Below are 26,334 nucleotides of genomic sequence, written 5' to 3'. Positions count from 1 at the left end.
AAGGGTTTAGATTGCTTTTCCCTAGATGAATTACCTTTAATTTACAAATGCTTTCTGAAGATTTGTTTATACCTGTAGCTTCCATCTACCCACGCACTCACAGAACTCCTGGCCATTAACAAGGTGGAATTTCCCTGCACAAAGCCATAGTGATTCTGTACTTTCCACTAAGCAGGGCTTTTGTCCTTCATAACTCCACCATCTTCTTGCTGTGAAAGTCAGTCATCTGTAGGTGTTCCCTGGATGTCCTCTGGAGCCCACCTTTAGCTCTAACACTGAGAACAAGGAATTAACTGAGCTTTTCCACTACACTATATAATTCCCTCAGGTGCCCCCTCCACCACCCTTGACCACTGAGCAGTTCCACACAATCACTGCATGGATTCCTGCTCTTGAGGAATTTGGAGGATATATTGCTCCTGGCTTGAGCCTGCTGTCCAAGGTGCTCTTCAGCTTCTTTTTCACCCTTCTAAATTCTCATTTTACATTTTACCTGCCATGGTACACATTTTCCTGCTCTCCTCTGCCACCCTTTCCTTTTTTTAAATGCTCATCTCTTCCCCACAATGGCTTTTTAGCTTTCCCATTGAGCCATGCAGGGATATTGGAGAGGATACACACACCAATTTGTTTGCTTTCAAACAGTTTATGTTGGCTTCTGACACAGAATTTTTTTAACAGCCTCCAAGTTCCCTGTAAGTTGCTTATTTTCTGGACATATCTTTTCATGATTTGGGGGAATCTTTAAACTACTTGTTTCATTTTTAGGTATTTCGGTTTCTTGAAATTGAATATCCATGCACTGGATTTATTTTGGCTGCTGTCCCTTCCTAATCAGTTATATCTAATTGTACTGTGGTTGCTACAAGCCACCCTACTACTAGCCTAAAGTTCATAGAATCGACTCTTGTTGGTTCTATGAACCACAACACTCCAAAAAGGAACTTCTCCTGACAGTTTAAACTGGGTTGGTGTAGGAAGCAGTCATTTACTGAGTGCATTGCTTTCTACCTCGCCTCCTGACGAGGCACAGAGCTGGTCTTTGTCCAGGCAGCTGGAAGGTTCCACTATAACTACCCCAAATTTGCAGTTTCTCTGATCTCAGTTAATAGGTCCTGATTGTTGTCACTGCCCTGACCCAGGGGCTGCCAGTATAACCAAGTAATACATTTAGGTCTGGGATTTCCACACATACAGACCCAAGAGTGCTTCTCTTCTCCTGTATTTGTAATGCTGGTCCCATTCATAAACCCCTTCACTCCAGTGGCCTTGTCCATTCCTGCACAGCAGCATCTCCACAGCCCAGGAAAGCCTCCTTGCATCATCTCCCAGAGACTCTTCGTACAGCACAGACAGCACCAGCCTGGGGTTACTCCCCATGGTCACCATCAAATAATTGCTATGATCACAACACCTAAAACTAGTTAAGTATTATTGTGCCACAAATTAGAAACCAAGAACAAGCACATCCTACTTGGAATTCAACAACCCCAAAATGTACAGATTTAGACAGTAAAAGATTCGTTTCTTGCTACAGCTCGCTGAAAAATCATTTCCCTTCTCTGTTCTTGGCAGGTCAGCCAAGTTCCAAACAAGAATGAACACCTCACAAATAGCAGCACCATCTCCTGCACTGGGTACAATTCTGTCCAAATAATGGTTGAAGACCTTTTTTTTCAAATCTACCCTAAAGGTCCCATTTCTCCCAATTCTCTTTTTCTTTCATGTTAGTTCATGTCCTCTTCAATATGAACCATAACTAACACGTGCTACCAGCAACCAACTCACATGCAAGCAAAAGGTCTCTGAGTTATCCCGACTCTGCTGCGTGGTATTTTTTATAAAAAAGAAGGTGCTGTTATTTTATTTACTGTGAGTGTTCCCTGCTTACCTATGCTCCAGGCCAGGACAATCAACAATAAAGCTACATTCAAATGCACAGAAATACTACAAAGTTTCTACAGAGAGCCCAAAAGCTACTGCAGCCAGGAGGACAAAACTTTCACAGCAGAAGATACATTCCTATTTCCTTGCTCTTCCCTCTTGGCCTTCCATCTCTTGTCATTTCCTTTTTTTGTCTTTCATGCTATTATTTATTTGAATTATCTACTGCCAGATTAGTCATAATGTAACTCTTTATATTTAGCCCACATAAAATATTTACAGTTCAAGAGTACTCAAATATATTAATTTCTAAACACAATGACTCAGTCAATTAACAACCCTCTCCACCAGAAAACAAAAATACACTTCTGGATAAAGAAATTGTGGTGACGTAAGCTTTCAGTCTTTGGAATACCTTACTTGAAACTTCTTCTTTACTATAAAGAGAGTTTCTGCTTCCTACATTCTTCCAAGTCTTCCAAACACAGAAAAGCAGTGCACTGAGTAACCTAAAACAGATTAGTACTTGATGATATAAGTAGTGAAGCTCTAGGTTCATTCAGAAGCAGCACCACCACAGGGTATCCAAATCTTGGAATGGTTTGGCTTGGGGAGACCTTAAAGACCCTCTCATTCCACTCTCCTGTCACGGGCAGGGACACCTTCCACTAAATCAAGTCGCTCCAAGCCCCGTCCCACCTGGCCTTGGACACTTCCAGCGATGCAGCAATCCCAAATGTGTGTTTAACTTCTGCCACATGCACAAAAAATCATCAGAAGGCCCTGAAAGAATGGGACATCACACACCAGATATAGAAAAGGAAACGTGGTAAGTAAGGTCTGACATTTCCGCACGATAAGCGGCCGTGTTTGAGTGTTCCTGATCACAGGGTCTCTCTCAGACTATTTTACCAGATTCAGCCAAATGGCAACTGCACCTCCTGCAAAGAGCAACAAAACAGTCAGCAGGGCCTGACAGAGCCAAACAAACAAAAAAAGGGGTGTGGGAATCTGAAGTACAGAAACCCAGGTTTTTTATCCAGAATACTTCCATGTGGTTTTGAAAACAGCTTCTACGTTCTCTTCTGCTCTGAAGAATAATTAATCACCTGCTGTTTAAAGTGAACCTGGTCTTGAATATGCATTGTTCTACCCCGATCATCTGAAACTGGTCATATTTAAGGAAGAATTTCTTAAGCTCTCTCAAACAGAATAGGAAAAAAAACTGTCACAGAAAAGACATTAGTATGAGACTAATCTGTAAAATCTCAGAAACTGAATTACACATGATAGGACAATCCGTACAGAAATAGAAACCATCACCCAAGGTTTAGAGCTGCCACACACTTTACGTGATGTTCCAGCTGGTGACTCTCAGAGAAACAGCACTGTCAGTATTCAAACACAACACACATTTCAAGACACAGAATGAAGCTCCTAGGATGCAAGAATAGCTCCGTGGTCAAGTCTCAATTCAGGAGAGAGCCACGTTCTGCAGAACTGAACTGTTCCATCACCTCTGAAAATAAGCTAGCCACACCTTTAACCCCAAAGAAAAGTTTATTGAAGAGATGGAAAGAGTTCCCAGTCAGCTCCATCTCAATACCAGACTATTTTTCGAAGTACAAGGCTTGTTTTCCAGTTAGCTTGTTCAGTTACAGGACTGAGTGGTGACAGCCTGGAAAAGACAGGGCAGCGACTGATGTGAATCCCAGGGACACCGTACCCTGGAGAGGCTGCTGTGCCACAGCACTCCTAAACATCAGGCTTTGTCAGGCATTAGGATGAGACCTGAGCCTCTGAGATCTGAGCACCACTCTCACTGAGGCTCTGGAGGTGGCTGCAAAGAAGGGTAAAGGATTTGAAGTTACTCCCCTCAGGTGCTGGAGTGCCTCCAGTCACGGCACCCACGTGAACCAAAGCCCAGAATCACTGCTACAGAAGGGCCACCAGAGAACACTGGAAGAGATGCTGCTTTGCTGCCCTTCAACCAAATAAAGGAAAAAAAAAAGTCCAGGCAAACTAGGATGAAAGAAAGAGAATAAATTACAGATAAGACAAAGCAAGAAAAAGCTGAAAAAGACAACACTTCCTAACTAACCAGTGCGTGCCACTGGTCATGGCACAGGGGATAAAATCACTGGAGCTCCTGCAAGAAGATGCACTCTGGAGGTGGGTAGTCTGTAGATACTGCCTGGTGCAAGAACATGCATAAAATACTGTTTGTTAAGTCCTGTCACAATTCCATTTCAGGCTCAGAAGTTTCCACACATCTCCATTCTGACAGCTCCTTTTCCAGCCACGGGGTTTTGCAGACCCAATACAAGTTTTATCGAACATCCATCTTCTAAGAGCAGCTTTCAGGGAAAAAAAGAGCAGAGATTTGTGGGGAGGGAAAAAATAATCCTACTCCTGCTGAGAGTACAGGCGTGGAGTTACTCCTGTCCCAGTGACGTATCTGCCTTCAGTGCCTCCATGTATAGCATAACTTGCACACAGGAACACACTACTTGCTCAGCTTTTCATTAAATTAAAATATTTCAGTATATTTTATCTAGTTTTATGTTTAGCCATCTATAACCACCCTTCAGTACACAGAATTTGAAAATGGTAGCTTAATCTGCAGCAGAGGGGCTCAAACCCATTCACATAACACATGGAAATCCATTTATAAAGTGTCCTCTGACATATTCAACTCAAAAGTCATTCAACATCTGGATATTTACATGGGCAAAATTTTGATAAGTTACAAATCCTTCCAAAGTCACCACTTACTCAGGAATTACTACATCTATTGCATACATCTGTGACAGTTTTTCATTGAAATGATTGAAAAGCAACAATTTTTCAATCACATCTGTTTTACAGCCAAACAATACACAGTTCCCCAGGTGCTGTAACTGCTGCTGAGGGGAAGACAAAAGCTGCAGGCAGGCACTGTGCAAGAACTGCAAGGGCCTGGAAACTGCAGGACTTCAAACTCTGACCTTTCAAACACAGAACAGGGAGAAGGTACCTGCTGGTACCCCTGCAGTGCAAAAACTGGATAGCAAAAGTGCACAAGAAGGATTGCACCATGAAGTGACAAGGAAAATCCCCAAACACAGTAGGTTCAGCCCAACAGGTCTGTAGGTTTGTAGGTTGAGGAAACCACTATCTTCATATTTTTTAAGAGTAGCTTATTATGAAACCAGTGACCTGAGGCATGTGAATTGTGATTCTCAACAAACTGTATCTTATACAGCTTCAGAAGTTTAAGATAATCCACAACAGACAAAACTGAAGGAAAACAAACAAGTGGCAGATAGTGATAATCACAAAAGTCTTATCTTAATCAGTATGTTGAGTTTTAATTATCAGTTGGAGGTTACTACGCTACAGATTGAGTGCATCACAGAAGCAGAGCTAGCTCCACACTAAAAGCCAAGTCCACCACGACTCTTGTAGGATGAACCGCTACAGCTATGTTCTATGAACGACCACCTCTCGTCTGGTTAGAACATTAGAACAGCATGCGGTACAGCAACCAAACTAACGAGGCATTCTGTGCTGGAGCTGGCTGCACACAAAGGCTCCAGCAACTCTGCACAGCATTCCCAGATCCAGGAATATCCAGCAGAGCCAGTCTGGATCCAACCTCGCTCGTGAAGCCCAACTGACCATGGCACTGCCCAGCCCAAACATCCCCCCGGACTCACCCGCACAGCGCGAGCGGCCGAACCCACCCAGGGCGGTGCGGGTGAGCTGTGCCCGCCCCGGGAGCGCCGGGCACGGCCCGGCCCGGCTCATCCCGGCTCCCTCCGGCCGCTCCTCCGTGCCCGGGCCAGCGCCGGGAGCCGGGCAGTGCCCCCCGCCCGTCCCGCCCGCCTCCCGCGGCACGGCCGGGCACACCCGCCGGGCTGGGGGCGGCGAGCCCGGCCTGCAGCCCCGCGGCCCCGGCCCTGCCCGGCCCCCCGGGCCGCGCTCCGGCGGGGCAGGGGCACAGACCGAGCACACGCGGAGCACACGCGGAGCACACGCGTGGGCCCCGCCGCCCGCGCCGCCGCGGCCGAGCAGGTCCGGCCCGCCCGGTCCCTGCCCGAGGCGGGCAGCAGCGCCGAGGCCCGCGGGCTCTTACCGAGAGGCGGCTCCGGAGCCGGGCCCGGGGCCCGCAGCGGACATGGCAGCGGGGCCCGCGCTCCCGCCCGCCCCGGAACAGCCGCGCCGGCAGTGGCGTCACGGCACGGGCGGGACCGTCCCTGCGACCCCAGCGCTGCGTTCTCGCAGGGTGTTTAAATGTGCAGGGCTCGTCCCGGCCGGGTGTCCTCGAAGCCGCTCCATCACCGCCCTCCTCGGCTGGGCAGGGCAGAGAAAACAGAACGAAAGGCTCGTGGGGCGAGAGCGGGACAGGAGAGATCCCTCAGCCGGCACCGGAGCGGGCGAACAAGACCCAACTGGGGGAATCCATTTGATTTATTGCCAGAGAAATCAAGAGTAGGGTAACGAGAAATAAAACCTAATCTTAAAACACCTCCCTGCCTCCCGGACTCAGCTGTGTTCCCGGTTCTCTCCCTGCTGCCCAGGCAGTGCAGGGGTCGGGGGATGCGCTCAGTCCGCTCGCTGTCCCCGCCGCTCCTCCCCCCTCAGGTGTAATAAATTAAGGTGGGAAATATAGTTTATCAAACAGGATGCATCTTTTGCTAAAAATACTAAGCTAAAATGTACAACAAACCTCAAGAGACTATGTAATAGTTATGTAAGAGACAAGATTGCCAAAGGTTCTTAGAGTTACAAGGACGATCCATATTAGGAGGCAATTGCTATCCAGGACAAAAAGGGCAAACAAGAGACACACGAGGAAGACATCTTACTTCAGCCTCGACGACCACCAGAAGGCAGAAAAGACCCCTTAGTAACAGCCTAAACATGCGCAAGAGTACTACCACTACGTCAAGAAAACGGAATTAAGAAACCATAAAAAGGGACTTTTTCAATGTTTTAGCGCGGCAGTTGGTGGGGCGAAGACCCCTCTCTGTCGCCCAGCGCTGCATTTGCTCATATTCCACTTGCTATCTCTAAGCAATAAATAAATTTTAATTGGTACTCTCATCATTTGTGGTCATAATTTATAACATCAGGGACAGGACTCCTCACACTGTCCCCTTCCACGGGGTCAGTCCTTCAGGAACAGGAGCTCCGTTATGGGTCATTCACGGCATCTCAAGCCCTGCCAGCAATCCTGCTCCGGCGCGGTCACAGCCTCTTCGGGCATCCCCTGCTCCGTGTGGGCTCCTCCCGGGCTGCAGGGGGATCTCTGCACCCCACGGACCTCCGTGGGCTGCAGGGGCACAGCTCACCGTGCTCTGCGCCACGGGCTGCAGGGGAACCTCAGCCCCAGCACATGAAGCATCTCCTCCCCTCCTTCCCCGCTGGCGCTGGGCTCTGAAGGGCTGCTTCTCACACACTCTCACTCCCCTTTCTCTGGCTGCCAATTGCTTCTGTGCAAGAACTGGTTTTCCTTCTTCATTATTGACTGTACATTATTAATTATTAGCTGGTTTTCCCTCTTATTATAACTGCTTCCACCATCACTGATGGGCTCGGTGTGGGTCAGCAGCAGGTTCTGCCTTGGAGCCAGATGACTTTGGCCTCACTGGGCACAGGGAAAGGTTCTGGCGGCTTCTCACAGAAGCCAACCCTGGAGCTGCACCCCCGCCTCCCCCACTACCACAACCTGGCCGTGAAAACCCCATACATGAAAATAGCTTGTCACATCACAGCCACACAGTGGGGTATGTCTATAAATTTCTCATGTGCAGGTCAGAGCATCCAAGAGGTTTTGTCTGGTTTCGTTTTGGAGAGCTCTAGCAGATTTTTCAGAAGTTGTTTCTTCTCTGAAATAATTTCTTTCCCCTTTTAGCAGGTAAAAACTTGCTGAGCCTTTACTTTCACCTCTCCCAAGAGTTCATATGGTGATTTTAAAAAAACTAAAACATGGCACATTGAAGCTGTGTTGGTGTGGTACCAAGGCTTTTCCCTCAGGTATAAATACAGAAAGATGAGAAGGTGGGAAAAAGTTAAAGGGCAAAACACTTGGGGAACACACTTTATTTAAAAGAACTTTTGAGGATCCATTTCATTGCAAAGTACAGCAGAATAATGATGCAACATTGCAGTAAAACCAAGAAAGGAATTCCAGGAACAGATGTAGCAGCTCAGCCTGGTTTTTAGAAACACATTTTTACTGATTAATCACTGCAACATCTCCTCCTCAAGTGGCCTCGGGGCTTTTTCTTCCTCTTACACGTTTCCTAAGATGCCAGTCTGCATTGGTTCCCTGAGCACACGCTGCCCTGCTGTGAAGTAAAGCTGGTTATGTACCCACAGTGAGGAGCTAAACTGTAAACTCTGTTGGGAACTTTCCAGGAATCCGAAGAGGGTTGTGCATTTGCCAGCTCTCATTCCTTTCCATTTCCTCCAAGACTGGCAACTCCACCGGTTCAGTGCTTTGGGGTCTGTGAAAGGAGAGCTCCACTCTGGCATAGGGACCACAGGGGACAAGGGAGATCCCCCCATCTGTCACCTGCAGAGCTCCTCGGCCAGAACGTGCCAGCAGAGCAAGGCAGAAACAGAGGCAGATTCCTCCAGCAAGCCAGACTTAGGCTCTCAAATTACAGAAATCGCTTCCTTGCTGTGTTCTCTGGCTTTGCAGATTCAGGACACATCTTTGAACATTGTTGAGGGACACGACAAGGTGCTGGCAGTTGTTTGTTATGGGTGGCCATTACTGGAGCAGAGCCCAGGACTAGGAGAGAGATGCATTCTCATTGTGACCAGACTCTTTCCTCTGTCTGGCACCGGGCCTGGAATGCAAGGCTGTCCCTGGAAATGGCCTTAGAAAAATAAACATATCAGTTCTTTTGCTCACTGACACAAGAAAGGACAGAACCTGCCTGAGGAGCTCCAAAGGATAGGACTGAAGGACCCATGTCTCCACGGAATATAAGCAAAGCAGCACAAATGTTGGTCCTGTCTTTGGAAGGCTCGAGCTTATCTTTGCCATGCTGGGGTGGGTGTGGAAAGGCCCCTGTCGAGCACATGAATAATTGGTGTCACAGGTCAGATACACCCTTCCTGTCATCAACAGACTAGGTAGTTTAGGGAACCAAAAATTGTTGTGAAAACAAGTAAGTTCCCTTTCCTGCCCAATTTCCTGTGCTAGATTGAGCAATTTGGGTCAGAAAAGGAATCCCAAGTGTCTCATGACTGGTAACAGAACTCAGCATCCGTAGAAAACCACAGCCCCAGGCCCCAGTGGACTGCAGCCAGCCCTGGGTGAGGGGTCTCCAGCACCACTGGAGTCTGTGAATTGTGTGTCTGTCAAGTGTCCTGTACCACTGCCCAGCACTGATTTCCTCAGAAAGTGGCCATGGCCTGATGGAAAACCTCACTTGCTGTAGGAAATCAAGAACTAGCCAGCTTCATTTCTTTGCAGCAGAACTGGAGGGGCTGGGGGAAGGAATAATGTAATGGCTACAACCCTAACTTAAATAAATACGCACAAAGATACTAATGCATTTTAGGATTTTTTTTTTCCTTAGCGTAATGCCCATGCTGACAGTAACCTTTGGTGATCTGGAGCCTCCTAAATGAGATTGGGTGTCCACAGACATGTGCAGTCAGTCAGGAGTGAGTTTAGTGAACTGAGTGCATGAGACCACTGGCTGGCCAGTTCTGCTGTCACACAAGAAGCCAGGGCAGACCATAGTGCCCTTTGGCCCTAATGATGATCTGGAGGGGTGCTGAGGCACTGCCAATTTCTCTTCCTTCCCTCCTTGACTGACTCAAGATCTGGAAGCAAAGGTTCGTAACAGCTACTGCCAGACATCTATAAAGTTTGGATCCCAGCAGACCATGTGAGTCGGTAAGAAGGGACCAGAGGTGCAGATTTCCTCTGACGGCATTTGAGGAACTCCATGGTCTAGTCCCTTCCAGCCACTCAAGAGCTTCTTCAGCTCAGGCTCTCTGCATAGGACCGTGTAAGCTGCTTAGAAAAGTCACCCGATGACACTCACAGCTCAGTCTGTTCTTCCAGGTCTTTTAGAAGTCCTTTTCAGCTCTGGTACTGGATCCATCATGAGAGCTGGGCAGGCAGAAGAGCAGGGATGGTTCTATCTGGACAGTGGATAATTCTGGTGCACTCAGATTCTAGCTGCTCACTGCAGAGGCTCAGCAACGAGTTTCTTTTACATAAAAGCAGATCCTTTGTGCTGTTCTCAGCACCCATGAGAACACCAGCTCAGACAGAAGGTGCTTTGCTGCCAGATAACCACAGGTTCCAGTTCTGCCAGTTACATGTGCATAGAAATGAGCATCCATTCTTCAGTCTAATGGGAAAAAGAGAATGTAAAATCCTGATCCTTTGTTGTGTCCCTTGGTGCCTCTTCTTGAGAAAAGAAGAGTGACTAATTCACACCTCTCCCTCTGCATCAGAACAGGCTGAGTGGTCCTAGCAGATCCTGATGGCATCCTCTTGGTGAGTGGTGCCCTCAATCACTGTGTCCGTGGTTTGCCTGGAGCACTTGCGACTCCCTTTCATGCTTTTCAGGTTTTCTGAAAGATGCTTCTGGAACTTCTTGGTGAGGAAGCAGTAGATGATCGGATCCAACACACAGTTTGTACTCAAGAGGCACAAAGTCACCTGGTGAGCATCGTTGAGCTGCTGGCGCAGCTGACAGTTTTCCTTCTTCCACTGCTCCAGAACAGTCAGGGTCCAGGGCAGGTCTACGATGTGATGGGGCACAAAGCTGATGATGAACACGGCCAGCACCGTGCACACCATCCACAGGGCCCTTTGCTTGACATGGGCACTCTTCCGCGGATGCGCCGACTTGGAGAACAGGGTCCTGATAATGACGATGTTCCAACCTAGTATGAAAAGGAAAATGATGTAGAAGAGGATGCAGATGATGACATGAATGGCAAGAACAGCCGAAACCCCGCTAGAAGTGTCGTAGCGCTCAAAGCACCGTGTGAAATTCTTGGAGTTGATCTCCTCTCGATTTGTATTATTGTCAAAAAGGTAATACAAAGAGCTGCCCACTATTACGATCCAGATAGCTGCTGATAGGTAGATACCCCTCCTCTGGGTGGTCAGCTGGGCAGCTTTAATAGGATTAGTCACAGCTTGGTAGCGATTGTATGTGATGACCATCAGAAAGGCAACAGAAGAGTACGTGTTAACAAAAAACAAACAGCCAGCCACGTTACAGAGGAACCCAGGCATGATCCAGTCTCCCCCGTGGTGGTAGTAAACAATCCACATTGGCATTGTAACCAAGAAAAGCAAGTCAGCTACTGTCAGGTTCAGCATGAATATCTTGATTTCATTGAGTTTCTTGGTAGGATAAATGCGGCTGAAAATCCAGAGAACGTAGCAGTTGGCAACAAAGCCCAGAATGAAAATGATGCTGTAGAAAACAGTGAAGAGGTTGTAGCGAAACTCAGAGTCTATGTGGCACAAAACGAAGGAGCCAGCACTGCCTTCCACACTGCCTTTGCCCTTTCCAGACATTGTGGGGCTGAGTGGGCACGTCTGAAGCACAATTTCCTGCTGTAGCTTTTCTTCTTACCTAAAAATAGAAGGCATAAAACAAGTTGATTGTTTGGCACCATTGCTAAGCCAAACCCTGCCTTCAGTTTTCAGTTGTCTATGACCACAGGAGGTCTGCTGGTGCCTTGGTTCCAGCCACAGACACCTTGATCCTCTCTTTTATCCCATTTCTACACCATATGAGCCTCTATGTCTTCATCCAGCATTGTTTGCCTCAGTGAGAGCTCAGATCACTCATCTCTAATCTCAAAAGACTTTTTTCTGTGACTCATCCTATCCCTGTGTCCCATTCCCCTCACACCTCCCCTCTGTCCTGCCATGGTTCCTGATACTTTTTAGCTTGTTTATTTTAAACTAGACATTTCAGACATGAAACAATATCTGGTAAAAATAGAATCCCAGAATACCTGGAGTTGGAAAAGACCTCTGGAGTTCATCTGCTCTGACCCCTGCTAAAGCAGGTTCCCACAGAGCAGGTTGTGCAGGATGGTGTCCAGGTGGAGTTTGAATATCCCCAGGGAAGGAGACTCCCCAGTCCCTCTGGGCAGCCTGTTCCAGGGCTCTGTCACCCTCACAGCTGAGAGTTTTTCTCATGTTCCTGTGTTTCAGTTTGTGCCCTATGTCCATGTGCTGTCACTGGGCACCACTGATAAACGTCTGGCCCTGTTCTCATGACACCCTCCCTTCAGATACTGATACGCATTGATAAGGTCCCCTCTCGGTCGTCGCTTCTTGAGGCCAAACAGCCCCAGCTCTCTCAGCCTTCCTGGCCATGAGGACACACTGCTGGCTCCTGGGAGTCCACCAGGATCCTCAGGTCCTTCTCTCAGAGCTGCTGTCCAGCAGGTCATCCCCAGCAGGTACTGTTTCATGGGGTTATTCCTCCCCAGGCACAGGACCCTGCACTTGCCACTGTTGACCTTCATTGGGTTCATCTCCAGCCTGCCCAGGTGTGGCTGTGGCAGCCCAGGGCTGGGGTATCACCACTGCTCCCAGCTCTGTATCCTCAGCAGACATGCTGGGTGTAGGGCAGTTTCCAGTCACCCTCTGCTTGTTGTTTTCTGACATTTTCCTGCTCGCACTTGTTTGTTTCCTCAGCTTTGGGCACTGCAGGCACCCACCACCCCCTTCCACTGGCCACCAGACCTCTCAGCTGCTGTGCTCAGTGAATGATGTAAAAGATGAGTCCCTGATCCTAACAGGTATGTTTTGTGGTACATTGTCAATTGTAACCTCAGAGTATCACTTAAAATCTTGGCTGTTTCTATCATCGTTTTGAATTCAAGTTGTCATCAAACCAACCTGGCTCCCTTCCCCAGTCCCATTTCTTCATCAGATGCCAGGGGCATCAGCAGCAATTCTGCACTTCCATGTAAGGCTGCTGGCAAACACTGTCCCTAGAGAGACACCTTCAGGGTTTTGATATTACTAGTCCCCATCTCAGTGGGGATTTCTTCACATCTTGCCTCCAGTTTGGGTACATCAGTCAGTCCATCCCTAGAAGTGTCCAAGGCCAGGTTGGACGGGGCTTGGAGCAACTTGGGCTAGTGGAAGGTGTCCCTGCCCATGGCAGGGGGTGGAAGGAGATGAGTTTTAAGGTCCCTTCCAACTCAAACTGTTCTGTGATTCTGTGATGCTGTGTCAAATTTCTGAATCCTCAATCACAGAATTACAGAATCACAGAATAGGCTGAGTTGGAAGGGACCCTCAATATTGTACATGTTCCTGTCTCAGTTTTACATGAATCCCATCTAATCCCTTGTATACTTTAACCTGCTGCTTTTACCATCCAGAGGACACATAACCTGTTCCTGACTCCAGCACCCCGTGTGATGCTGAGCAGGTGCTCGACTCTCCCTGACACCCTGCAGATCCTGCAGATCTGCTTGTTTTTCTCTCTCTGTCCCTTCGTGGTAAGACAAGTGGCCCCTCCAGGGAGAGCAGTGGGAGATCCCCAGCAAGGCAGGGGCTGAATCTGCTGGGGTTTTGACCAGATTTGTAGAACACGGTGGTTTTCCTTGAGAGCGAGTAACCTCTACCACCAGTCACAAAGCCTAAACTGATGTGACTTCTGCTGCGAGTGCTGGGTGCTGCTCATTGCACTGGGCTTGCCTCAGCTCCACCAGCCCCATGGATTTTCCCCAAAGACTTGCTGCTCCTGAACAGTCACCCTCCTGCCTCAGAACTCTGTGGATCCTCCCCAGCAGCAGACGGTGCCAGGAACTCCCATCCCACCCTCTGTGGGCCAAGTGCCCCTGTATGCCCATGTGCTGTTGTTCCTCATTTACACATTTGGACTTTTGCAATTTTCCTCTGAAAAGGGGGAAGTCAGTTGAAGCTCGAGCTCGCTCTCCCTTTCTCCAGTAAACTGCCAGCCCTGGTTCTGCTCTGCAGTCGTTAGGAGAGGAAGGCAGCACTCAGCTTCCTGAGGGGCCTGTCCCTCCTCCCCCCTCACAGGTCCCCTAAGGACACGAGAGCTACAGACTTGGACCTTCCCAGAGGCTGCATGCTGGGCAGCACTGGGGGCTGTGTGTCCTCAGACTCAATCTGCCAGCCATGGTCCATGAGGATTGCCAAGCAGCCATGGCCATGCTGGTAGTTGGCCTCAGGAAACTCATGTGCTTGTCCTCATTCACCTCGATCTCTGCCACTCTGCTGAGAACCCCCTGATCTCTGAAGGGCAGGAGATGATTCAGGTGGTGGTGGCCAGGGGGATGGCCTGGGCTGTGACACCTCAGGGTGTGTTCCCACTCTGGCACATCCCTGGGGAGCAACGTCACTCACTGTGCCCTGTGAGGGGGTCCAGAGCGGGCAGGGCCCACAGTCTGTCCTGTGTTCTCCCTGGATTCACGCAGGACACAAGGCAAGTCCTCTGGTCATCTCAGGGATCAGTTTGCGCACTTATCTATGTGTAAGAAGTGCTAATTGTCACAACACGACCTTGCATCAATGTCTGTGTCTCAGCCCAGCTCTGCCACGCTCTGAGGGACCAGCTCCAGTGAGGACATGTGCCAGGTGGGAGGATTTGCATCTCAGCTCAAGAGGGCACCGGGCAAATATGGACATTTAGGGAAGGGGTGAGACTGTGCAGGGGCAAGAGAAACTAGAGGGGAGTGTTATGTTTGATATGCTAGTCTGATGTTAGAAAAAAACTCCAAGAAGTCCTAATTATCTAAGATCATTAGAGAACTCCTTTTTTGTTTTGTTTTGTTTTTTCCAAATCTGCGTTGTAAACCCACTGCTGTGACTATCTGCAGCATCAGCAAAATAGCTCTGGTGCTTGGGGGTGGGATCTTCACAGCAGAAGGTGCTCTACTGCTGTGGCACCAGACCTGAGTATAGAAGGAGTGGGGTAAAAAACCCAGGTGATATTCTCTCTAGCAGGATTCGTGAAGAGGAGAGGAGTGTTCACATCTAATAGGTGGGCACAGCTGCTGTTCACAAAGTCCCTTCAGATAGTGCCCACCCACCCATTTCTGGTGCTGCACAATGGCGTGGCAGCCTCCAAAGTTTGCCCAGGAACTCTGGTGAACTTTACTGGTGGGGCCTCCAGGCTGCCCAGCAGCTGCCAGGATTAACTGACAGGGTGGAAGGGAGAGTGAACCTGCATGTCCCCTCCATGGCAGAGCCCTGCACTGAAGGTGGGCTTGAGCCACAGGGCTGCACTCTGACCTGGAGAGGTGAGTGTGATGACATGCTCTGTGACTGCTTCCAGTCTGCTGAAATCTCTGGCAAAGGTGGTGTGTGGGAGATGGCACTTCCAACTCCTGGCCCCAGCGCATCTGGTAGAGCTCATCTGTCTTTGCATTAGCAGGCTGTGCTGTGCCAGTGCCAGGGTCCTGCAGGGAGTCACAAGAGAGGTGTTCTTCCCTTCTCAAGCGAGTTGTTCTACCAAGCACAGCTAGAAGGGAACGTGGCATCATCGCCACCAAATTGACTCAATGCCCACTTCCCTCTTGAGGCTGAGGAACCCGAGCTCACGTCTCCCATACACTTGTGAATGTCCTGGGCTCTGGAACACTGTGCAGGGCTCTCACTCAGCTGTTGGAGCAGTCCCCCTTCCCCTGAGCTGTACTCGTACCCCCTGTGCCAGCGCAGGGGCGAGCAGGCACCAAGGGCAGGGGGCAGGTGCTGTGGGTCGTGTCCTCTGCTACCCCGTGGCCAAACCCCCTGACACCTCCAGCCCACGCCACTGCCTTGTCCACAGTGCACCAGCCAGTAACCCCGGGTAGGCTGGGCCATCAGCTCCCCTGGTGCAGGACTGCAGGTGTTTGTAACCAGCTGCACAGCACAGGGTGGCCAGGGCGACCTCCAGCCCTGCTTCCAGTCTGCAGACCCTCCATGGACCACGGACCACGCTCTCCCAACAAGGAGTTACTGGCTCATGGCTGCAAGCAAGCCATGCCATCAGCAAGAGTAGATTCCAAGAGTACTAATAAAGTATATTTTCCGCTTACCACAGTTGGGAAGGTTCAGCACAGTATGTCCATCTTCGGCCTCAGTAGCGGTGGGTGTTTCTCTGAGGATGCTCTGTTATTGTCCCTGCCCTGGGGCTGGACAGTCACCACACAGGCAGCTCTCAAGAGCAGGACACCAGAATGGGAGCAACTGCAGCATGACTGCAGAGTCACTAGAGAAGAGGAAATGTGTGACATCAGCTCAAAGGAAATGAGAAATAAAATAACTGTAAAGGAAAGGCAACTAACCACAGCAGAGGTCTGGAGAGTCCTTAAGGCTTTTTCCTTGAAGTATCTCTGATTATAAAGAGGGCAAAGTTGGGATTTTCCTCTAAAGGCAGGAGAGGAATCCACTCTGTGTCCCTGGTTAGATTTGGGATTAGATAGCACTTGAGCATCTTCCTTCCAAACAGATGAATGCCAGAAGAGCTTTCACTTAATAACTTCCAGGAAAGGAAGAGAAAGGAAACTCATATATCCCATGGACAGCCTCATTTCCTAGCAGTGTCCATCACAGTTGTGTTGGGGCTAATCAGACCCAGGGACTTCAGCCATCCCAAGTCTCCTTTTATCTCAGGGGCTTTCAGCAGACGCTGGCACAGCACAGCAGGGCAGATCCTCACCTGTCCCATACACTGTTGCACCACGACCAGCATTACCTGTGGCAGCCTGGAGCTCCCTCAGCATGGTGTGCTGTTGGAGGGGTGCTCAGGGTGCACCAGTGACCAGCAGAGCTGCACCTGTGTCCCAGCCAAGCCATAAATCCCAGACTGCAGCTCCTCTGGGGATGGTTATCCTGCCCTCCATGCAGACAGTGCTCTTGTACCTGCACACGGCACAGGTGCGAGCTCGGGGCAGAAACCTCACACCCCACACACCCACAGGAACCAGAGCCTGGAATCTGTGCCTGGGGTCACTGTCAAACACACCCCAACAGAGCCACAGAGTCCAGCACCAGCACAAAGGGGTGTCCGAGCCTGCCACCAGGCTGCTGAGGGAGGACATGGGCCAAGCAGAGGCAGAAGAGGCCAATCCACACCAGAGCTCCTCCAGGAAGGTTGGGAAGAGCTCCCCTGGCTCTTCTCAGGAAACATCCCATGGAAGGCCCTGGCTATGTCCATGCTGGGAGGACATCAGAGACCTCTGTGTGTGGCATCATGTCCTGGGAGCCACAGGGCTAGGCTGAGGGTTGTTGTGTGCCTAAGCCACACCACTGAGGACACCAGCCAAACTTCTCCAAGAGCCAGGAGCTTGCACAGGCTCTGGGACACCCTCATGTCACACTGTTGTCATTGGGCCGGTGACCCCTGGCTCCAAGGTGGGATAGGCAACCTCCTCATCAGCAGGAGAGATGGGGCATCAACAGAGGAGCCAGGATGGACAGCAGCACTGCTCTACACTGGCTTTTGGCTCCCTGGCCTCAGGCATCCCAAGGTTATGGGCTGCACAGCACTGGGGCAGCTGGCACCGTACCAGAACCCACCCACCATCCACTGCCAGCCCCTGAGTGTCCCCAGGCAGGGGCAGCCAAAGCCCAGCACAAGTCTGGGTTTCTTTGCCTGGATCAGCTCTTCCTTGGCTCTTCTCTAGAGGGTGCAGGTGGCCTTTCCCAGAGCCTCTACAGAGGGAACCACCTGGCGTGCCCTTCAGCCCCGTGCTCGGGCTGAGCAGAGCCAGGAGCATCCAGGAGCTTGGCACCCCTGGCAGCCCCAAGGTGAGCTCCAGCTGGGTAGGACATGTGCAAGTGCTCTGCACATTGCTGCATGTCCTGCTGCTCCTGACTCTGCTTGGGGAGGCATCCAAAACAACCATGGACACCACAACTGGCACCACAGCTGGACATGCCTGAGCTGCTGTGGAGTCACCCTTGTCCCCCACGACAACAGCGTGGGGTGGCCAAGGGACTTGGAAGCCACCTGAGCAGAGTGGGGCCCAAACCCCCCCAGTGCAAGAGAGCCCCACAGTGACATTGTGGGAGGGGAACCCCAGCTGGGCCCTGCCCCTGCATGAGGGGCTGCACGAGGGGCTGCCACGTGGAGCAGGGCACAGCCAGGCTCTGTCCCTGTCAGGCCATGGCAGGGGGAGCTGAAGGGGGAGCTGAGGCTCCTACAGTGACGCTGCAGAGCTGTGCAGGAATGGAGGCTGCAGGCAGCCTGACCCCTCTCTGTCATCCTCCCTCCTTCCCATCAGCTGCTGTAAGGATGAACAGAGGAGGCCTGGACAAGACAGAGCCCCAGCTGTGCCCTTAAGGCTCCTTCTGGGAGCTTAAATTGAAAACCAAACAAGAGCATGCTAAGGAGCTTGGTTGGCAGCCAGCCCACGTCTCTGGGGAGAGCAGCCAGTGAGGTCTGGAGGCAAGAGGAGTGCTCAGGGTCTGTAGCAACACTCAGACAAAGCTTGGCTTGCTGTCCTGCCACAGCCCAGCCCTTAGAGGAAATGAAAGCCTGGGGGCTTTTGGGCCAGGGAGGAGCCCTCAGAAATCTTCATCCTTCCTCTGCTCAGCCCTGTAGCATGTCTGCTCTGCACTGACAGGTCCCACTGCCCCCATGCAGTGCCCACAGCCAGCTCTTCCCTTTTGCTCCCTTCCCACCTGAGGACCCTCTTCCCCTGCTCTCTTGGCACTGCTGCTCATTTCCGAGGGTGTAACTTCAAATCCAAAATTAAGATGCATTTTGCTGCTGCAGGCCGGGCTCATTCAGCACTTGTGGCAGTCTCACTGCCCTGTGCTTGGCAGTATTTCCCGCTCAGGAGATGCACACACTGCCTGTCAGCTCTGACGGCCATGCTGGGTTGAGTTAAGAAAAAAAATCTTGAATATCCCTCCACTTTCATCAAGCCAACTTGCAACCTAATAAAAAATAAACAAGCTTCTCTAACTGATTGCCATAGGTGCTGTTAAGGAGCACTGATGGTCCTTCAGATTGTTGTACCAGGATGCTGGATCCTGGAGCAGCTGTTCCAGGGATGACTCCATGCAGGCTGGCTGGTGGGCAGTGGATGTTTCCCACGGGTCTGGCAGCACTCTCGTGGCAGCACACACTGCCATGGCAGATGCTCACTGCCTCCCTGTACACACTGCCTGCCTCTGGCACGTGCCCTTGGGATTGTTTCCATCTCAGATGGAGCTCGTTGGATGACCACATGTAAATTTTGCAGGGATAGGAAACTCTCTTGGGTTTGAAAATACAGTATTATAAACAAACATCCAGATCTTGCTTCTCGAGAATAAGCCCCGCTGTGTTAGTGGGAAGGAGCTCTCCGAGCAGTGCAAATGGAGGAGCAGCAGCTCAGCTGATGGGCCTGGGACTGCCCTGCTGGTCACACGAGCAGCGAACACCGACAGGATGAAACACCAACATGGAGCTTGTGACAGCACCAGCTGCTGCCACCAGGCTCAGAGCTGTGTGGGGCAGGACCAGCACGTAGATGAGCCTGGTTTCTGCCAGTCCCAGTCCCCAGGACATGTTCCTGAGTGCCAGGATGGGTCTCTGAAAGAGCCTGAAGTTCCTTTGGAGCCACAGCAGCTGCTGAGCTGGTGCTGAGCGTTACTGTCTAAATTCCCAACTCTCACTTCCACCCTCTGCAAAATTTCCTTCTGCTTGTTGCAGGAAAGAAATACTAAATAAACTCTGTGCTTCCTCTGCCGTGAGCATTTCAGAGCTGAAGGGATGTGCCCCAGAGCTAGGCTTGCTTGGCAGAGACAACACCACCAACCCATCAGCCAGGAGCCCCTCCTGGGGGGAGCCCCTCGTGGGGGGAGCCACTCAGCAGCACTCCCTGGGAGCCCTCTGGCAGCTGCCAAGGCAGGGCATGGCTTCTGTCACTGGCTGTGCCGCTGGGATTGCCTGGAGTGGCAGGGAATGTCACTGCTGGGAGCCGGGCAGCCTCCCGCTGGTTTTGGTTCCCAAGCCCAGCCGTGCTGCACTGAGCAGAGGGGTGAGCTCACGCTGGGATTTGTGTGCTGCAGCCCCAGGCTGTCACAGCTCTGTCACAGCTCTGTCACAGCTGTGCCCTGGCTGAGCTGCCACAGCCCAGATGCTGCTCCCGAGTCACCTCCCGCCCTGGCTGCTGCCCTGTGCCCATACCCAGCGGGGTGAGGGCCTGGTCTGGTGAGAGGCTCTGGGCATTGACTCCCCCTCCCCTCAGGAGGAAGGTCCAGGCAGGGCTTCTCACCTCACTTCAAGCATCCAAGCAAAGCCAAGGCTGTTGTTGCCACCCAGGGGTGGGACAGGACCAAATGAGGGCAATTCCCATCCCCACTGCCCCAAAAGCAAGAGCAGCACCCACCTGACTCATGGCATTGCCATGCACCTCATTCCTGCTTGCTGGGCACAGGAACAGGGAGTGTCTTCCCCCACCCAGATCGGGAGGATGAGGATGGCTCCGAAACACCTGGAGCTGCCTGAGATGCCATGACTCCAGTGATCCATGGGGGATGTGGAGCCAGCCTATGTTTTCAGATACCCAGACACAGAAGGAGCCTGTGGAGCTGGGGTGGAGAAGGCCTGAGAGAGCAAGCAGGAGGGAAAGGAGTGTCTTACCTTGGGGTCACAGAGCACCCGCCCCAGCCCAGTCAGAGACCCCAGCCCAGCAGGTCCCTGCTGCAAGCAGAGACACCGGCAAGGCCGAGCTGTCAGTGCTTCTGCTCGGGAAGAGGCTCAGACGGGAAGGAGAGCGCTGTGCTTGCTCCCAGGTGAGTGACTCACTTCCCTCTTGGCACTTGTGACAGCTTAGCTGTGCCCTGGCTGCGCCCTGGAGCTTGACACCAGCTCCTGTGGCCCTTCCTTGGGCAGGCAACCAAAGGGACACAGTGGTGGAGGTTCCATCCTGGCCAGGGGCTTGTCACACCCCTGTGTCACCTGGGGTCTCACAGGCCTGAGGTGGGACAGCCCAGCCCTGGAGCAGCTGCCGGGCACGGTCACTCAGCTGGGCCAGGGGCACAGGGATGGTTGGGGTTCAGCAAGGGGGGCCAGTGTGCTCAGCAGGTCCATCCTCTGGGCTCCTCATTTCCTTCCAGATCCTCGGGCCAGGAGCCAGCAAAGCAAGTGCTTGTTCCAAAGCTTCCATGAGAGGTGGAGACTCAGCAGGCAAAGTGCCAGGGCAGGACTGCTCTGCTGTGGGAGTCTCCACATCAGCCAGAAAATACTCCAGGTTCTGGCAGCTGATTCCTGGGCCCTTCTGCAGCACCATAAACCCCCCTCGGTCCTTGTGCTCCTTCAGCCTGGGAAGAAAGAGCGGTCGGACGCGTGGGGGACCCGTTCCCTCCTGCTGCTGCTGGCACTGCCCTGCTCGGGCTCAACCCGGGGTTTCCCCAGACGTGGCCCTGGCATCGCTCAGGGCACGGGCACAACATCCGCCCGAGTCACTCGTGTTCAACAAGAAACGACATGTTTGTCTTTACTCCCCGTGGGTTGTTTAACCAGGAAACGTTGCTGGGGTTTCTTTGCTGGGAGGAGCTGGCTCTGGTTTCGTCATGAAAAGAGGTGTGAGGGTTCTGGGACAGTCCTGGAGGGCCGGCCAGGCAGAGCCTGCGGGCGCACAGAGCACACGTCGCAGGCCCTGCTTGCTGCCAGGAACGGGCTGTCTGCACAGCCTGAGCCCCCCAGCGCGGCTGGCAGGCACCCAACAGAGTTTGCAGAGCTGCAGGGAACACCCCACTTTCCCAACCAACCAAACTGCACCAGTGTGGCCCTTCCCAAGGAGAAGGCCGCAGGGCAGGTTGTGATTAGGGCAGCCAGGCTCTGCCAGGCACAGCCAGAGAATGAGGGCAGTTCATGTCCCCTCTGTGTCCGACTGGGGACACTGCACCTGGAACAGTGTGAGCAGCTCAGAAGGGATGTGGAGAGGCAGAGAGCTGGCACTGCAGTCTGAGCTTGGGGCACATCCTACTGAGGGAGCTGGGCTGGGACAGCCCAGAGGCAGAGGGACCATCTGATCACTGCCTGCAGCCACTGTAAGAAAGTGCAGAGGACAGACATGAACTCCTCTCAGTAGTGACAAACGGTGTGACAACAGGCAACAGCCACAAACTGGGTGTGGGACAGTCAGGATGAATGTCAGTGAAATATTTTTGCTACAAGGGGTGTTCATCCCTGGGACAGGAACCCAGGGGGGAGGGGGGGTCTCATATTTATGCTTGCCCATATAAAGCCCCAGACCTCACCTACCATTAGTGACAGCCCCACCTTAAACACAAGGTCAAATTAAAGACTTACAGATGTCCTTCCCCAAAACACTCCAGTTCTGTGATCTGAACTGCAACAATCACATGGCACACGTGCCAGTGTTCTTTTCCTTTACAGGTGCTCTTCATGGAAACAAAACACACTGCTGCAACTCTTCCACCCAGAACAAACTGTTACAAGAGTGCCTAGAGTGTCCCTGCTGCTGCCAGACAACTGCATATCCCAGAAAGGGAATGGGAATGCAGTAGGCAGGCAGGGAGGCACATCTGAATGGCTCTGAATGGGCTGCAGCAGAGATCTCTTGCTACAAAGACCTAATTGCCCCAAGGCACGAGTCCATTCTCATCCTGAGTCCAAAGCCCTCCAGCTGGTGTGACAGGGAGGCTTCCTCATAGGAAGGCTGCTGAAGGAGCCTGGGCAGTGAGTCAGGCAGCTCAGCTACATCCCAGAGCAAAGTGTGTGCTGAGATGGGAGCTGAGGAGCTGCACCCTCAAACATCTGCCCCTCCTGTGCACGCACAAAGCCAGGCTGTGGGAGCTGCACCTGCCAAGGAGCACAAGGAGCTGACTTGGGGAAGGCAGGGATGCCCCAGCATCAGGAGATGTGCTGCCAAGAGTTCTGGAAAACAAAGCAGGGGAGGTTTCCAACCCAGGCAGTGCAGCCCCACACGGGGCCAGGCCTGGCATGCTGTGCTGGGGCACAGCACAGGACAATGCCCCTTTTCTTCTAGTGAGTTGTAGAATCACAGAATATCCTGAGCTGGAAGGTACACACAAGGATCACCCAGTTCAACTCCTGCCCTTCACAGACACCCCAACAATCCCACCTTGTCCCTGGGAGCATTGCCCAAGCCCTCCTGGAGCTCTGGCAGCCTTGGGGCTGTGCCCACTGCCCTGGGGAGCCTGTTCAGTGCCAACCACCCTCTGGGGTAAGAACCTTTCCCTGAGATCCCTAAACCTCCCCTGATACAACTTCATGCAGGTCGAGGGAACCCTAGGAATGTAGGACTCAGCTGCCTGAGCAGGGGAGGTCTGGCTCACACTGCAGCTTGCAAGAGGAAAAGGAAGACAAGACAGCCCATACCACGCTGATACCACACTGCCATTGCCCAACTGCTTCTGAGGGACACACTGCATTAAGGCCAACCTCTCCCAGTTTTTCTCCAGTTGCAGTTGTTTTAAGAGAAAGACTAGCAAAGGAAACTCTCATCTGGAAGGAGAGGAGAGCACAAGCCATTGATCTCTCCCACCTGGGTCCTTCCATCCAGAACTTCACTGGCTGCAGTAATCCCCCCCAAAACTTGTTAAACCCTGGAATACATTTGTATTTCAATGTATTTGCACACAGTGAACAAGCTGTTCCTGCCCAGGGAGAAGGGGCTGATGGTGAATTCAGAGCACATCACTGTGTTTGCCAAACTAAAAAAAATGTTAAGTTAAACACTCATTTATGTATTATCAAGAGGAGATTTCATCTCTGGCTGAGCCCCCAGGCCATAACCTGGTCTAGCCTTTACTGAATGTCTTTATTACCTGGTGAAATCGAGACCTCAGCCTGTCTACACACTCAGGGATCCTCCATTCTCATCACTAAATTGCACAGTAGCACCAGACAGGAAGGTGCTGCCCCCTCCTCTTTATCCTCACGTGAGTTGTTTCTGTTGCAGTTGCCCTTTTCTATCTTCAGACACAACAAGTACCTTGCAAAGGTCCTTTCCCATCCCACCAGTGCTGAACAGCAGATACATTCTTGCCAAGTGCAAAGGGAGGGGAAGGCAAGCTCCTCCCACATCTGTGGGAACCGGACACAGAGGAGAAGTTATTTCCATGGGAAATCAAAGCCAAGACCCTACTGAAAGGCACCTCTGCAGCTCCTTGGTACCTTTCCTCCTTCTGAAAGAAAACAAAGTTACTCCTTATTCCCATGGATGAATATTCTGGTCCTGCACATCAAGGGCAAATAGTTTAGTCTATGAGAACCACTGACCCAAAAAGAGCTCTAGGGAGGGAGGAGGCCTAGAGACCCCTCCCTCCACACATCTCTACCTTTCGAAATTAAACAGCATTCCATTCAGTTCATCCCACTGCCTTGGCATCTGTGGGGATGCACGTTGTGCACTCATATTCACCCAGGCAATTCAGACCACTTTGTTTCTCCAAAGTATACAGGGATCAGAATTAATCTCCTAGTGGAGCAGAGAAATACTCAGAGAAGGGCCAGGTACTTCAGTGCAGCCCAAGCCCCCCCCTGGGAGATGGGAAGCTTCTCAGAACTTGGCTGGGTAGATAAGACAGGAAAAACTGCATATGTAGACATAGAAGCGTATCATAGGCAGGGCAGGAAGCAAAGGAAACAGGAACAGCTAAACCGAGAATGAAACTGTGTTGTTGCAAGCTGTCCCAAGCCAGGCAGATCCACTGGAACACAAAGACTCCACTGCAGAGCCCACGGACCTGGACACCGTGACTGGCCCCAGCTGCACCCTTGAGAGCCAGTGGTGAGCCACTGCCTGGGCACATTCTGGTCAACACACACAGCTCTGAGCAGCACTATCAGAGCTTAATATGGGTCTTACAAATGTTTCAAGTTCTCGCAGGGCCTATCCTGAGCAACCTGAAAAAAATGAAAGGATCTGAAAGAGCGGCAAAGACATTACACCATCAGCTAAGAAATGCTGCTAGAGACCAGTGTTTCGGGGTCACAGGGAAGGACTCTGGGATAAAAGTGATGGGGACAGATCTTTAAAACAGGAATACTTTCATAGGGAAGAAAAGGCAGAGAGGTTGGAGGGGCAGCATGTCCTCTGGGCACAGTGAAACTGTGCTTGGAACCGCCCTGATGGTGTGAGCTGCTGCCCAGCACTGCTCCTGTCCACAGCCAAGGAGCAGAGCAGATTGCATCTGAGAGGCAGCACCACAAGCAAACTGACATTTTCCCCAGAACAAACGTGTTCAGTTGCTGCCCTGACAAGGAAGTTGTGTCCTACCAATGCATTCTCAGTTACTGGAGGATGAAGTTCTGCCAATAAAAAGTAACTTCAGTGCCTGAACAGAGATGCTGCACAGTTCAGTGTCTCCCAGACCTGTCAGCCCATCCTAGTCTGCTGCTGGTAATTAGTGTTTGGCTCATGTGCCACCCCAACATCACCAACGTGTGACTCTTTAAGCAATGTTTTGCCCCTCGAGGTTCAGCTCAAGGGATCTATTTAGCAGGACAAGTAAGGTAAAGAAACTACATTCCTGTGTTTACACAGGAAATAGGAACTCTGTTTTCATGTGTTAAGAGCTATTTAATGTATAAAGTACCAAAATACCTTCCGTTTTATATGGGAAGGATATTTCATTTTACATCTGGTCCCACACACCAATGCATGAGAGGAAGAGAAAGGAAAGCGAGGGGAGAGCACCACCCCCTTCAGCATGTTCAGCCAAGTCCTGGTCCCATCAGGAAGCACCACCTTCCCTGGGAACTGCTCTTCCCGCAGACACCTGATGTGTGCCACAACAACTCGGTCATGTTGCTGTCCCCAGCTGGCAGCAGAGGCCGTTCATCAAAGCTGAGAGCTGGGACACAAGCAGCTCTCCAGGGCCAGCAGAACCAATCCTGCCAGACTGAGCCACTGCTCAAGGAGCAGCACAAAGGATGGTACTCACTCGAAGAGTGAAAGGAGCTGGGTAACAGCAGTGAGCAGGAAGGAAAGCATCCCCTTCATGGCAGAGCTCCTCACGGGACCCAGGTATGGGGATGGCCGTGAGGACAGATGGGAAGAGCTCGTGGAACGGTCTCCAGAGGAACCTGCCCAGCACAGGTGAGTCTGTAGCACATTGCATTAAATAGCTCAGAATCTCTTAAATAACATACAATACACAGAAAGCAGGAATTTAGGAATCCAAAGTCATGAGCTCGAGCTCACCTCACAGCTCCGAGGATTTGTGCTCCTGACAGGTGCCCAAGTCCTCCCAACCCATCCACACTCCCCCAAGGCCCAGCCATGAGCTCAGTCCTCAGCATGGACCAGGCACACCTGCCTCCACCCAGGCAGCATCCCGGGAAGCGCCATCCTCTCCCAGCCTCCTGGGTACTCTCTGAGGACGGTCACTTCAAAATACAGGCCAGAACAGACTTCGGGATGGCAGCAGACCCTCACTGGGTGCATGCTAAAGAGCAGCACCATCTCAGTGGTAGCACTCCATTCACACCCTTGCTTTTGCATTTT

The 26,334-nt window shown here is 51.5% G+C and overlaps 2 protein-coding genes across 11 annotated transcripts in view; both read right to left on the bottom strand.

The window, feature by feature from the left end:
- Window positions 1–6,141, bottom strand: part of EYA3 (EYA transcriptional coactivator and phosphatase 3) — a 52,373-nt gene extending 46,232 nt beyond the window's left edge. For 4 of the 8 annotated variants that reach the window (XM_050326171.1, XM_050326175.1, XM_050326176.1 and 1 more), the window contains exon 1: window positions 6,002–6,140. The gene's annotated coding sequence lies outside the window, so the exon portion shown is untranslated. Of the gene's footprint in view, window positions 1–5,582; window positions 5,630–6,001 lie in introns of those variants that run through there. The other 4 variants (XM_050326174.1, XM_050326180.1, XM_050326179.1 and 1 more) reach the window with 4 other exon arrangements.
- Window positions 6,142–7,966: 1,825 nt separating this feature from the next.
- PTAFR (platelet activating factor receptor) lies at window positions 7,967–16,111 on the bottom strand. Of its 3 annotated transcripts, XM_050326223.1 has the most exons (3): window positions 15,934–16,111; window positions 15,149–15,315; window positions 7,967–11,495 (listed from the first exon to the last, which is right to left on the bottom strand). In XM_050326223.1, the coding sequence occupies exon 3, from the start codon at window positions 11,435–11,437 to the stop codon at window positions 10,373–10,375; it is 1,065 nt and encodes a 354-aa protein (XP_050182180.1). In that variant the 5' UTR covers window positions 11,438–11,495; window positions 15,149–15,315; window positions 15,934–16,111; the 3' UTR covers window positions 7,967–10,372. The 3 variants fall into 3 exon arrangements, with proteins under 3 accessions (XP_050182180.1, XP_050182179.1, XP_050182181.1); XM_050326222.1 differs by lacking the exon at window positions 15,149–15,315; XM_050326224.1 differs by lacking the exons at window positions 15,149–15,315; window positions 15,934–16,111 and adding an exon at window positions 11,884–12,020.
- Between the last annotated feature and the right edge of the window lie 10,223 nt (window positions 16,112–26,334).

The sequence above is a fragment of the Myiozetetes cayanensis genome, unplaced genomic scaffold (assembly GCF_022539395.1).
Source record: "Myiozetetes cayanensis isolate MyiCay16 unplaced genomic scaffold, myiCay2020 scf31, whole genome shotgun sequence".
NCBI classification, from domain to species: Eukaryota; Metazoa; Chordata; class Aves; order Passeriformes; family Tyrannidae; genus Myiozetetes; species Myiozetetes cayanensis.
This window is presented reverse-complemented; position numbering and strand designations above follow the sequence as displayed.

Coding starts and splice junctions, on each gene's coding strand:
- PTAFR (XM_050326223.1), bottom strand. CDS start 11,437: ATGTCTGGAAAGGGCAAAGGCAGTGTGGAAGGCAGTGCTGGCTCCTTC.